We start from the raw sequence: 12,272 nt of genomic DNA on the forward strand, positions 1-12,272 counted from the left end.
TTTTTTTTTTTTTGCGTTTGGCCACGAGCCAAAGCGTCGGAGAAAGGTTTATCTTTCCGCCTTTTGAGAAGCAAGCTTTGGCATCTGGCAAGACCCACTCTGTTGAAAGACGCGGTCTGGCTTTCTTCAAGAGATTTTGTTACTCTCTGACGGCACTCTGCGTTTCCAAAGGAACCGTGCTGTGTTTCATGACTTTGTATGGTTTATAGCTGCCATGGCCTTTCCACTTGTGCTCTGGCCAGTTGCATAGGCTGATGAAAGAGGGCTCGTCTTTCGAGTGGCTTGTGGGGCATCTTCTCTTTTGGGGCTGCATGTCACACCATCGTTGACAGATCCGAGACTCCAAGGCTTAATTCTTGGTGACTGTGCTTCTGTTGCACCCCAGCCTGTGGCAGAGGCTCCCTGTGTAAGCATATGAGCTGAGGTGCACCTGTGTGGTCTCAGCATTAAAAGGAGCATTTGCATGCTTCTGTCATTTCTTTCTAGCAGTGTGGGACTGGTAGTTTCTGTGCATAAAAAGATTGACACATCCAGTTTTTTTTTTCTGGTTGTGGCTTCATGTCCATACACTTGGGATTTTGTAAAAACAATCAGGTTTTAGCGCTGCTGTAGACAAAGCCGTCACAGTTATGCAGCTTAGCATCAAGTATGATTTGTGAGGCGTTTACAACAAGCAGAACTGAGCGTCAACAAGAAGCATGTCTTGTTTACCTAGGGTGCCTAACACGCAATGCAGATTGGCTTTGAAGCAGCTGTTAGTATTTACAGATGACGGTATGAAAATCTGTTGTGCACTTCATTCATTTGAGTCTTATTTAAATAGGGTTGGCCGCAGTTCATGTTGTGTTCATATGATTAGGGTCCACTACAATGACAGGAACCAGTACATTATTTGCCTGTGTGTCTACTTTGCAGAAGTAAGAGTAGCAGTAATGTGCTACTTAACATATTATATAACAAACGGAGCTTTATGCCCTGAACTTGTTATTGATAGCTTGCAGTGCATAACTTGCAGTTCAGATTTCATTTCAGTTATAGCTGCTAAGTTAACGAATGTGTATATGCTTACAGTGCTGTTATTTTGCAAAGTATCCAAATATTTGTGCTAAAGTTATAAAAATTATGTAACTTGCCACCCGGAACTCTGAAGTATTTCAGTGTGTTTTGGTTTTAGACATCTTTTATCTCTGCTGACTAGTGATTGAAAAGGCGTTCTTAAACTCCCACGGTGCACTTGCAGATTGAAAGTAGTGAAAACAAAAAGGTATTTGAGCAGTGCTTAAAATTAAGGGGGTCTTGGGGTGTCTTAGACCCCCTCACCAATATTTGCAAGGGATCTGGGACCCCCCCTTGCTGGAATGTAGGGACTGCATGAATCCAAAGCAAGCAACCATTTTTTGTTCTTGTCAGTGGTGGTAAAACCATTTCTTCTTTATTGTTTCAGAAGTATTGCTGTAATTTTTAGTAAGAACCATGAACATGTTCTTAAAAATTTGAGGCGAAGAAAAATACATGGTTGGTACCACTAGGGCATGCCCTCACAGCACGAGTCATTCCAGAGCTGGTCGCTCAGCTCCAACTCTACATAACAACAACGGGCACACTGGCAGAGCATGAGGATCGTTTGTTTCAGGTCTGCGACATGAACTGAACAAACAATGTTTAAAAATGATTTCTTTCTCTCCTTTGTATGAAACGACGAGCAAAACAAGCCGCCAGCCATTTTCCTTCTCTTCCTCTTTATTTTCCTCTCCACCTGTTTTCGAATAACTAGAAACCCCCCTCCTTCGATGGAGCCCCACTTTAATAAGTGTTGTCTTTGAAGATGGCTGATTTCCTACTTGATCACTTTTGACATCAATAACTACGTGATTTGATAAGCTTCCCAATTCCAAGATATCTATAGTAATTTATGCCATGGCACTATAGTATACAAGCCTTGCGGTTTGCTAATTTCTATGACAATTGATGTGTTCATGTGGCGATGACAATTTAGGGATTGAATTTTACGAAATGTTGAATGTTTTCACGTGCACATCTATGCAGAGACTAACAGTTTGAATGGCAAAATTGCAGAAGTCTAGATATGACTTGATTTTTCGTCTTTTAATTTCCGGGGCTTGGCCGCACATAACTTTTGCCTCAATGAGAAGGAATTCTAGTTAAATAAGGGAGTTGTTGCACTGTCAATACATATTTTGAGAAACACGAGTTTTCTGTAAAGGGGAGACTCGGCATTCAGCAAAAATTTTTTAATCTCTTGATGGATATCAATGAAATTTTTTAGTTTATTAGAAATAATATTTTAACTTCTCTTACAAATTTTCAGTTTTGTATTTCAACAACGTTGTTTTCTGATATTTGTTTTTTTCCTTGAACCTTGTGGAAAGCCTGCAGAGTTAACAAAATGCTAGTTCAACAACAGTTCAAGACACGCTCAGATTTTTTTTTTTGCAAAACACAAATTTTGAATTTTTAATTTAGTGGACCAGTAGAAAGTAGACATGTCCAAACTGAGAAGAAAATTTCATTCAAGAAATTTAAAATTAACAAATTTGAAAAAGAATGCCTTGACCTGCAGTATAGTCGGGCGGTGCACTCGACAAAATTGGCAGAGCAACATTCGCATTACGCACTCGTCACTGTCCTGTATGTTTTTTTAACCTCGCGTAAAAAATGGTTGCCTGACCTTCAGGGCTGGTGTTCAGCATGTTTGCGTTATCTCGCCGCAATCGGCCAGCGCTGCCGGCTGCCACAAAATTGCCAGATCACGTCAAAGTGAGCGATGCTAAACACCAGCGGCACGAACGCATCTGACTGCGTGCGTTTGTTGATGACGGAAGGACGGACGGAGGTATGATATGAAATCTCGACCCTTCCAAAAAAATTTGTTGAAACTTTCTTTCCCGCGTAATGAACCCTTCCCAAAAACTGATTTCAACTTTTCTGGAAAAAAAGTGGGTTCATTATGCGAGTACATATGGTATATGGTAACATTACATTTTATTTTCCCAAGGCAGATGTGCAACCATGATCTGTTGCACAGTGGATTTTCAGCAGTTGCCTTAGTTTACATTGAAAGACTGTGTTGAAGCACAGTAGTCCATGACTGCATCTGAGACTGGTGCTGCCTGCTGATTCTGCTGTTACGTTGATGCAGCGTCTTCACTGACGGACAACAAAGACAGCATATACAGTTTGGCCATGAATCCACCAGGCACAGTGATCATTTCCGGTTCGACTGAAAAGGTGATACGTGTGTGGGATCCTCGTACCTGCCAAAAGATGCCGAAGCTCAAGGGACACACAGATAATGTGAAGGCACTGGTCCTCAACCGAGAGGGCACTCAGGTTCGAACTGAAACTTATTTTTAAGGTGTTAGATTTGTTTAATGTGTGTTTAATGTGCTAAAAACTAAAAAAAAGGCGGCGTCTGCCGTAGTGTTGTGTGCACAGAACTGCACAGAGCTGATGGGAAATCCTCCTCTCCACTTGTGTGGGAGAGGAAAGAGAGTCCGCAATGTGGCTGCCACAGGAAGAACCCCCCCCCCCCCCCCCCCCCCCAACAAATTCAGTAGAAAAAATGACTTTGTAAAATTGATGATGACTAAGAATGGCTCAGCAAAAATGGAAATGACTCAGAATGACTCAGCAAAAATGAAACCGACTAATGGCTCAGCAAAAAACAATGCAAAAGACTATGACTGACTCAGCAAAAATGGCCATGTTTGAGAGCGACTTGGCAGAGATGAAAGCAAAGTTGCTCAGCAGTTCGGTCAGCCAGTGTTAAGCACAGAAGCTGTAATGTGTAAAGAAATGCATGGCAAAGTATGTAAGGAAATATGAGGAGAGGATAAGAAGTAATGCTAATGCATTGTCATCATATCATGATAATTAAATGGCCTGTGATTTGTTTAATTGCGCTACTCGTTATATGCAAACTTGCCACCATGCTGTATGTGTCCGCTGAAGCCTCATGGGCTAGCAGTCAGTGCACAGGATCAGGTGTGTAGCATGTGGTTTGCTCACTAGTATTAGGGAACCACCAGCTTCTGACCCGAAAGGTGCAGGTTCGATCCTAGCCGCAGTGGTTGAATTTCGATGGAGCGAAATTCTAGAGGCTTGTGTACTCTGTGACGTCCGTGCACGTTAAGGAATCACAGGTGGTCGAAATTATTGGAGCCCTTTATTGCGGCGTCCCTCAGCCTGAGTTGCTTTGGGACGTTAAACTGCATAAACCATAAACCAAACCAAACGATTCAGTTGACCTCTTATGAAGAGGTTTTGCAGGCACATGCCAAACCCTCTCGTAAAATATTCATAATTCATGAGATATAATTCAGTGAATGGTAGTCATAGTAAGTAATGTATAGAAGTCGATGCATGAAGTGGTGCAAATACCCATTGTGCAAGTTGTGACAGTGGCAACCAGCTGTTGCTGACACTTGCTTTGCATGGAGGGCAGCGTCACATGTTTTTTGCACCTTTTTTTTTGTTTGGCCTTTGGTGGGTTTTGCTTCCCTCTGTGTCTGCCCTGTATCACACTTATAGAAATGTAGATTATGTTGTGTTTGATGCAGACGCCTATATTGCTGCTTAGGTTCACAGCACCTAAATGCTGATTGAATGCTTACTTGTCACATTTTCATGTCTTTGAGCATTACTTATAGTCGTGATAATCTCATTGTGCATCCAACATGTAACAGTCGCACCTATTAAGTGGGCTTTTTGCAAAAACCTTTCAACAAATGTAGCGTGTAGCGTACTGTTTGCTGTGCTGGCATTGCTGTGCTACTTATGCTTGAGTGAGCAGGTTTGTAGTAGTAGATTACCTGCAAGGAATGCCTTGCTAGATGATTGTACAGGCACGGACAACAGTAAACGGAGCACGCTCTTGGCTTTTATCATTTTTCACGAGTTGCCTAATTGAAATTGCCAGCAATGGTGTGTGCATACTTGTAGGGGACGCCAGTGCGTTTTTTCGTGGACAAACTGTTTCTTCAGTCCCTATAGGGAAGACACGTATGCACTTAGAACGAAATCATGCACTCCATTTACTTACTGCATTAACACGATTGTAAGTCGACCCTTTTTTTGAAATTTGAAATTACGAAGTGATCGAAATGAAACAATTGAAATGAAACCTTGCACTGCCAATAAAAGCAAGAAAAACGATCTATCAGGGACGCTACTGTGAGGTTAAAAGTTTTTGTTTGCTCTACGGCTCCAAGCGTAGCATTCAGGTATTGCGCGGGTTTTTGGAAAGGATTTTTCATTTTTAATTTTACTGCGCACACCATTACCCGCCGCGGTGGTTCAATGGTTAGGGCGCTCGGCTGCTGATCTTGATACCCGGGTTAGAACCCGGCCGCGGTAGCAGCGTTTTGATAGAGGTGAAATGCAAAGGCGCCCGTGTGCTGTGCGGTGTCAGTACAGCACGTTAAAGATCCCCAGGTGGTCGAAATTATTCCCAAGCCCTCCACTACGGCACCTCTTCTTCCTTTCTTCTTTCACTCCCTCCTTTCTACCTTCCCTTACAGCTGGGCCCCAATATTTGAGACAGATACTGCTCCATTTCTTTTCCCCAAAAACCAATTCAATTTCATTTCACTAGCGGGAGTATCGATAGTTAAGGAAGGGCCGCTGTTCCAATCACGGAGTCTGTGCCAGCGCCCGGGAGTGTCGCTAGCTGATGGAAGAGCCGCTATTTCAGTTGGTTGCATAATACAGCAGCTAGATGATTATGCCCGTAATGGCGGTGTTTTTGGGGAATGCCGATGTTTGCTGGAACAGCCGACACCCCGACACCGATCACTTTTTGTTTGGTGGTGCTTGGAGTTGGTGCATTTGACTCGACTGCCGCCGCGTACTTCGCCATGAGTTCTCCAGGTTCGAAAAGCATTTGGCGCTCATTCACTGCAGCGTTCAAGACGGAGGCCATCATTTACACCGAAGAAACCAACAACTGCGCGGCGGGCCGCAAGTTCGACGTTTCTGAACGGTTGGTGCGGGAGTGGCGGAAGCAGCGAGACAGAATTTTCAACTGCAACTCCAAGTGAAGAGGTTTCCGTGGGTCGAAGCTGGGAAGCTTTCTGGAGCTGGAGGTCAAGCTTGCAGCGTATGTCACCAAAATACGTGATCGGTCCCTTCCAGTGACATGCGAAATGATCACGCAACAAGCCCAGGTCTTCGCTGTGGAAGCTGGGGTACTCCGAACAGACTTCAAAGCCAGCAGGGCTTGGGCTGCTTCGAAATTTATGAAGAGGGCTGGATTCTCTCTTCGTCAGCGCACTAGTGTATGCCAGAAGCTGCCTGCTGCTTATGAGGAGAAAGTTCTCGCCTTCCATAGGTTCCTCAAGCTCCGCAACTCGCGGCGATACCTGCTCGGCCAAATCGGCAATGCGGACTAGACTCCAGTCTATTTCGACATGTCGAGCAACACAACAGTGAGCGTGAGGGGAGCTCGCGAGGTTAAGCTTCTCATGACAGGAAATAAGAAACTTAGGTTCACTATTATGCTATAATGCTTGGCAGATGGCACAAAGCTCCGACCGTACATCGTCTTGAAAAGAAAAACTATGCCATTGGAAACGTTCCCGAAAGGTGTGATTGTGCGAGTGAATGAAAAAGGCTTTACGACGGACGACTTAGTTATTGATTGGTACCGTCGGGTGCGGTTTTTGAGGACAGGGGCATCCCTCAAAAATCACAATTCGAACCTCCTTGTGCTGGACACATTTCGCGGTTACTTTACCGCGAAAGTGAAGGCAGAGCTACGAAAAGAACTTGCAGATATGCTGGTGATTCCCGGCAGTCTGACGGGACAGCTGCAGCCGCTAGATGTTGGCATTAACAAGCCATTCAAGGACTTGCTTCGGCGTGAGTATAGCGAGTGGCTGGCGGCGGAAGGGCAGGAACTTGTGCCAACGGGCCACATGAAGAGAGCCTCCCTGGTGGCTGTGTGCGGGTGGGCGATTACCGCTTGGGTGGCCGTACCATGTGATGTCGTGATGCGGTCATTTAGGAAGTGCGAGCTTTCCATGGAGGACGATGTGCTGTGGGACCGCAGCGGCGATGACGACGGCAGCAGTACCACTGAAAATGACTCAAGTGAGGATGAATAGCCAATCTGTGCAATAAATTTTCGTTTTTGATCGCGTCCACCGGTGTTTTTTTTTTTTTTTTCGGCCATGCGATTTGGGGAGTCGACTAATATTCGAGTCAACTTTTTTTTTTTTTTTTCGGACGTGTGATTTGGGGGGTCGACTAACATTCAAGTCGACTTACAATCGTGTAAATACGGTATGGCCGCGCCTGTACATTTATCTTGTTTCCATCGGGGGGGGGGGGGGGGGGGGGGGGGGGGGTATAGTCAAGTTGTGTCAAACTCCAGAAAGAGTAGGGATATAAGTGTCAGACCTGATTGATGATGTAACATTGTTTGCATCCCCTATTATTGCAAACTTTTTTTTTTCTGTCTGTGCAGTGTCTCTCGGGAAGTTCAGATGGAACAATACGATTGTGGTCACTGGGGCAGCAGCGATGCGTTGCCACGATTCGGGTTCATGACGAAGGTGTGTGGGCACTGCAGGTGAGGTGCTGCACTTCTGTTGGTGTCAGATGTTTCTTGTGAATTGCTGCCAACAAATCTGGGTACTACTGGCATTTTGGAAAGTTTTGGGTTTTTTTCTTCATGGCAGCCCTTTTAAAGTCAGCGCAAAAATTTCTGCTATTGTTCTGCACAAGCCAGTTTTTGGTAATTTTTTTGAGATACGGAATAAATTTACTTGTGCATGCATCACTAAATGGGAGCTAGCACTCACTGAGTACAGTCGAGCCTCAATTTTACCATTACCTTGGCATTTGTTTGTTATGCCCTGACGTTCATACAAGCAATCTGGACATAACTCATTGAGCTCTTATAACCTTGTGAGAGTGTTCTTATGTGCTTTGCTCTTATAACTGGCAATGCCGGATGCCAGTGCATTCAACATCGTCATTCACTCAGTGAAGTTTGGCACTGGCAGGGCCATTTTTGTGTCGCTGACCATTTTTGCCTCAGCTAGGAAACAGTGTGAGCAGAGTCCACATCGAGATTGACAGGCCAATCAGTGTGATCTGGTGTGTGTATCCTTCATGCACTAAGACATAAGGTGCTAGGGCAGCCAGAATTATCAGGCCCGGTGTTGTGCTAAGTAGTTCTGGATCTTGTTTTAATTTCCTTGTAAATGCTAGTTAGCCGTAGATCTTCCATGCAGAGATTTTGTTATTTTTGGGCATACGGCACTTAATTTTTATCCGCATTCAATCTAAAATAAGCTGTCCAGCAGCCTTTATGTGACTATTAGTATATGGGTAGTGCATGGATGACGCTTATGCTTTGGCAGCAAGTTTTCACGTGCAGAATACGTGGCATACTGACCTAGCTTGCTGAAGCCAAATGCTGGACCCAAAAAGACAGGGAGTGGCTTTTAGAGTTCTGTTCCTGCTTGCCTTGTACTCTGTATGCCAGCATGACTTCTGAACTGGCCTGCGCAGGTAAACGAAAGCTTCACGACGGTGTTCTCCGGTGGCCGGGACCGCAAGGTGTTCATGACCGACCTGAGGAACCCCGACAACCGCGCACTCATTTGCGAGGAGACTGCACCAGTTCTCAAGGTAGAACAGGGAGCATGGGCATTCATCTCCTGTCTCAGTTGCCTGTGCACTGGATACAAATCGTAATATCAATTCAAAGGGAAATATCAAAGAACATGAATCAGAGATATGGAGGTGTATTTATAGCACACAAGAAATATGTAGAGTGTGTGAAAAGGGCAAATGGGCACCCGGTGCATAATGACAGAGAAGAGGGATGCTGAAAATGCACAGATATATTTTTTCAACCAAAGATTGAGTAATCTTATTCAAAGAAATTAGCGCGAAAAACAAAGACAAACGACAACGGATGAGACACATAAGAGGATTAACTAACACTTGTTAATCGTCTTATGTGTCTCCTCTGTTGTCTTTTGTCTTTATTTTTCGCACTGATTTCTTTACGTGATGCATCATCAACTAGCCTGACCGCACGCCCTTCTTAGTTGAGTAATCTGGTATCAAATATTTTCTCTGCACTTGCACTCTTTCAAATGTACCTTACCTGAGTTGTTTGAATTACGGCTACTGCAAAGGCTGGTTGTGAACTTCAGATGAGACAACCACGAAACAATGCCATTTACCCTTTGCAGCCGTAAAGCTTTGCCCACTTTATGGTTGTTGTGATCATGAACTAAAGTGTCGGTTTCAGACACTGTCATGAATTGCACTGGATTATTGGAGAGTGAAACATTTTTTTATTCCATGTGGCTGTGTCTGTTGGTCATTCAGTGATAATTTGATTTAATATGAAAGTAGTCTAAGCATTGATGTGACTGAAGCCTTGCGTGTTTGCTACTTGTCTTTCTGTGAAACACCATGTCCTTTTTTTTTATGACTTATATATGCACTGGTCTCATCAGATTAACCTGTTGTGTCTTCTGATGGAGGAGCATCATTGTTGCCCACACTGCACTTACACGAGTTGATTCTGGAAAACTAATATGTCAGAGACATTGCTGTGCCATTGTTTCCCCGGCCCCTGTTATACCTCCTTTGGAAGCGAAAGAAATAAAGAGAAATAAAGACATGTTAAAAGAATCACATCCAAAAAGAAAACGAAAAAAGAAGGTGGCTGAAGGTTTAAATGCTCTTCTGGTGCAAAAGAGCTTGGCATGCACTGCCCTGGTGTATGACCGAAATGGCCGTTCTTTGATTTAATTGAGACTGGGCTGACGACCACAACATCAGTTGGAGAGATATATAGTTACTTTTCATGCATAAAGACTGCTAAATGAGCTTAGGTTAATAAGCACGAAATTTTTGTTACTCCTGAAGCTGTACAATTACATTCAAAAGCTTACGGGAAGCGAGCATGGGGGAAAAAAGTTTATTTCAGCGCAGCGGCATAATTCAGTCACCTGAATTGTGTCAAGGCGTGAGGGGACGTGCATATTTTATTTGCTGGCAACTACACCATACGGCTAGCTCACAAGGCAGAGCTACAATAAACTTTTTTCCGAGAACATGCATGCCATAAACTTTATCTGCCAATATTACATCACTGCTGGTACAGTGTAGCCATTTTCAAAGTTGTGGAATATTTCTTGCCTAAAGTGGTTTGTACTTAGTCTGCTAAATAAATCAGATGTGGTGCACTTAGGGTACTATATCATATTTCAAAACGAGCAGCACATGTGCCAATGTGAAGTTTGCAATAATTTTTGAGACCTGCCAAAAAGACGTGGTACTATGTGCAATAAACACCTCTCTCACACTGCACGCTTCAAAGTAAAATTGAGTAGGTAAGAATGTGATAGTAATGTAACTTTGACTTTCCACCTTTGTCAGTTTGTGGAATTGACAGCAGCACGTTTAACGCACCCACCTGCGACCACTTGAAGTGCACTTACTCCCAGGCCCACCTAGATCTCGTGACCATGGGTGTAACAACCTGGCTGAGTTGCCTTTATCAAGCAACTTATTGTTAGGGCCAAGTGTACTGCGGAACACTTATCTGAACATTTATAAAAATTCCACAAATGGCTTGGGGCTATCTCCCTTGGCTCTTATATGAGGAAATAAATTTCCTGGCATTCCTGTTGTTTTGTTTTTCAAAACAATGTCCTTGCATCATGTTGGACATCTTCTGCTTCATTTTACAGATGATCCTCTGCAATGACACATCATCCTTGTGGGTTGCCACTACAGACTCGTCAATCAAAAACTGGGTGAGCGCACTTGCAAACTTGTGCTTAAACATCGTGTTATTGTTCGCTCTGTGCAACCCAGCTGTGCCTGCATAAAATGTTGCGTGTTGTTACTGGTGCGTCTTTTCTCGTCATTCGCATTGCATTTTTTTATTGCTTGGTTACCTCAGCTGCTTTGTGCCTCTATACCCAGTATTACATGTAATTTTTGTTATTTCTGTGTGTGGTGTGTTTGGAGTGAACATCTCGGTAACACAAGCGAAAAAGCGAAGTTTTGTTTGGTGTGCGTCATTTTTATAGCACTCGGGTTGACGTCGCTGATGATAATGCTGTATGCTGTTGCTCATGATGACATCACAGGTGATACTCAGCCAGCTGCCGGTTTATGGCACGCTCACATAACACAATGTATGGTGTAATCATTTTGGGTCTTCTTTAGGAATTTGCCATCAATATTGTGTAGTGCCTTTGTTTTCTTTGTTTTTGTACCCCGAGTGTTGTTTTCTTGCTTACTTTCACAACTAATTGCATTTGAATCTTGCCTTGGCTGTCTTATTGAACAGATCACAAAATTTTATTTTTTAGATTTTGGCCGCACATGTCAAAGTACGTGGTGGCATTAAACTTCTGTAAACTGAATGTGCTTGTCTATTATGTATGCAAATTTTAAAGATTAATGCGAAAGCTTATTTCAAGCTTTTCAGGCAGCTTTAGCTATTAACAAATGAAGATATGCAATTACAGCTCACCTCCTGACATATTCACCTCATTTCACATCACCTTATGCCCAAAAACTTTTGCTGCATTGGTTGGCTAATTGCCTGGCATCAGGGGAAAGATAAAACCAGCATTGGGTTAGGGCTCAGAAGATGAAAAAAAAAAAAAAAAACGAGTCCCAGCTGTGGTCAGCCTTTTTTTCATGCATGTGAGGCCCTTTATGCAGTGTTTCTTCTATTTATTCTTTTCACGTCTCCTCAAAATTGTGCAGCCCGTGAACAATCGATGCTCCCAACTCGAGGACTATGATGTCGACATACTGGTCCCACTCAGCCAGAAGCCACAGGCAGTCATCAAAGGTGAGCAGATAACAATGCCCGCAGCTCCTCACAACACAGCGACTATGCTGCTGTTACTTTTTATTTTTATTTTTAATTATTGATACCCTCAGAATAGAAACATTACAGAGGGGAGTGGGCTAAATACAATATATATAAACACAGCAAGAATTTAACAATACAAGTAACAAATAATAAGGATGTCAACAATATACAGGTAATACTCTTAAGCGTGCATTGCATAGAGCAGGATGAAAGCTCGTAGCCTGATGCGGAATTTTTATTTGTGCGGTGACATGTCAGAGTACACAGAGTGTCAAAAATATGAAACACACAAAGAAAGTGATTTCATATATAGAGAAATAAAGATTGCTAGTATACTATATATTGCATGCAGCCAACCGAAACAGAGGAGGGAAGGCGATACCGG

General features: G+C 43.3%; 1 protein-coding gene across 1 annotated transcript in view; it reads left to right on the forward strand.

Annotated features, from left to right (window-relative positions):
• Positions 1-12,272, forward strand: part of LOC144129371 (WD repeat-containing protein 48) — a 44,842-nt gene that overhangs the window by 10,884 nt on the left and 21,686 nt on the right. Inside the window, exons 6-10 of the mRNA XM_077663444.1 lie at positions 3,161-3,351; positions 7,487-7,591; positions 8,539-8,658; positions 10,743-10,808; positions 11,776-11,863. Coding sequence (XP_077519570.1) covers positions 3,161-3,351; positions 7,487-7,591; positions 8,539-8,658; positions 10,743-10,808; positions 11,776-11,863 — 570 coding nt within the window. The remainder of the gene's footprint in view (positions 1-3,160; positions 3,352-7,486; positions 7,592-8,538; positions 8,659-10,742; positions 10,809-11,775; positions 11,864-12,272) is intronic.

The sequence above is a fragment of the Amblyomma americanum genome, chromosome 4 (assembly GCF_052857255.1).
Source record: "Amblyomma americanum isolate KBUSLIRL-KWMA chromosome 4, ASM5285725v1, whole genome shotgun sequence".
NCBI classification, from domain to species: Eukaryota; Metazoa; Arthropoda; class Arachnida; order Ixodida; family Ixodidae; genus Amblyomma; species Amblyomma americanum.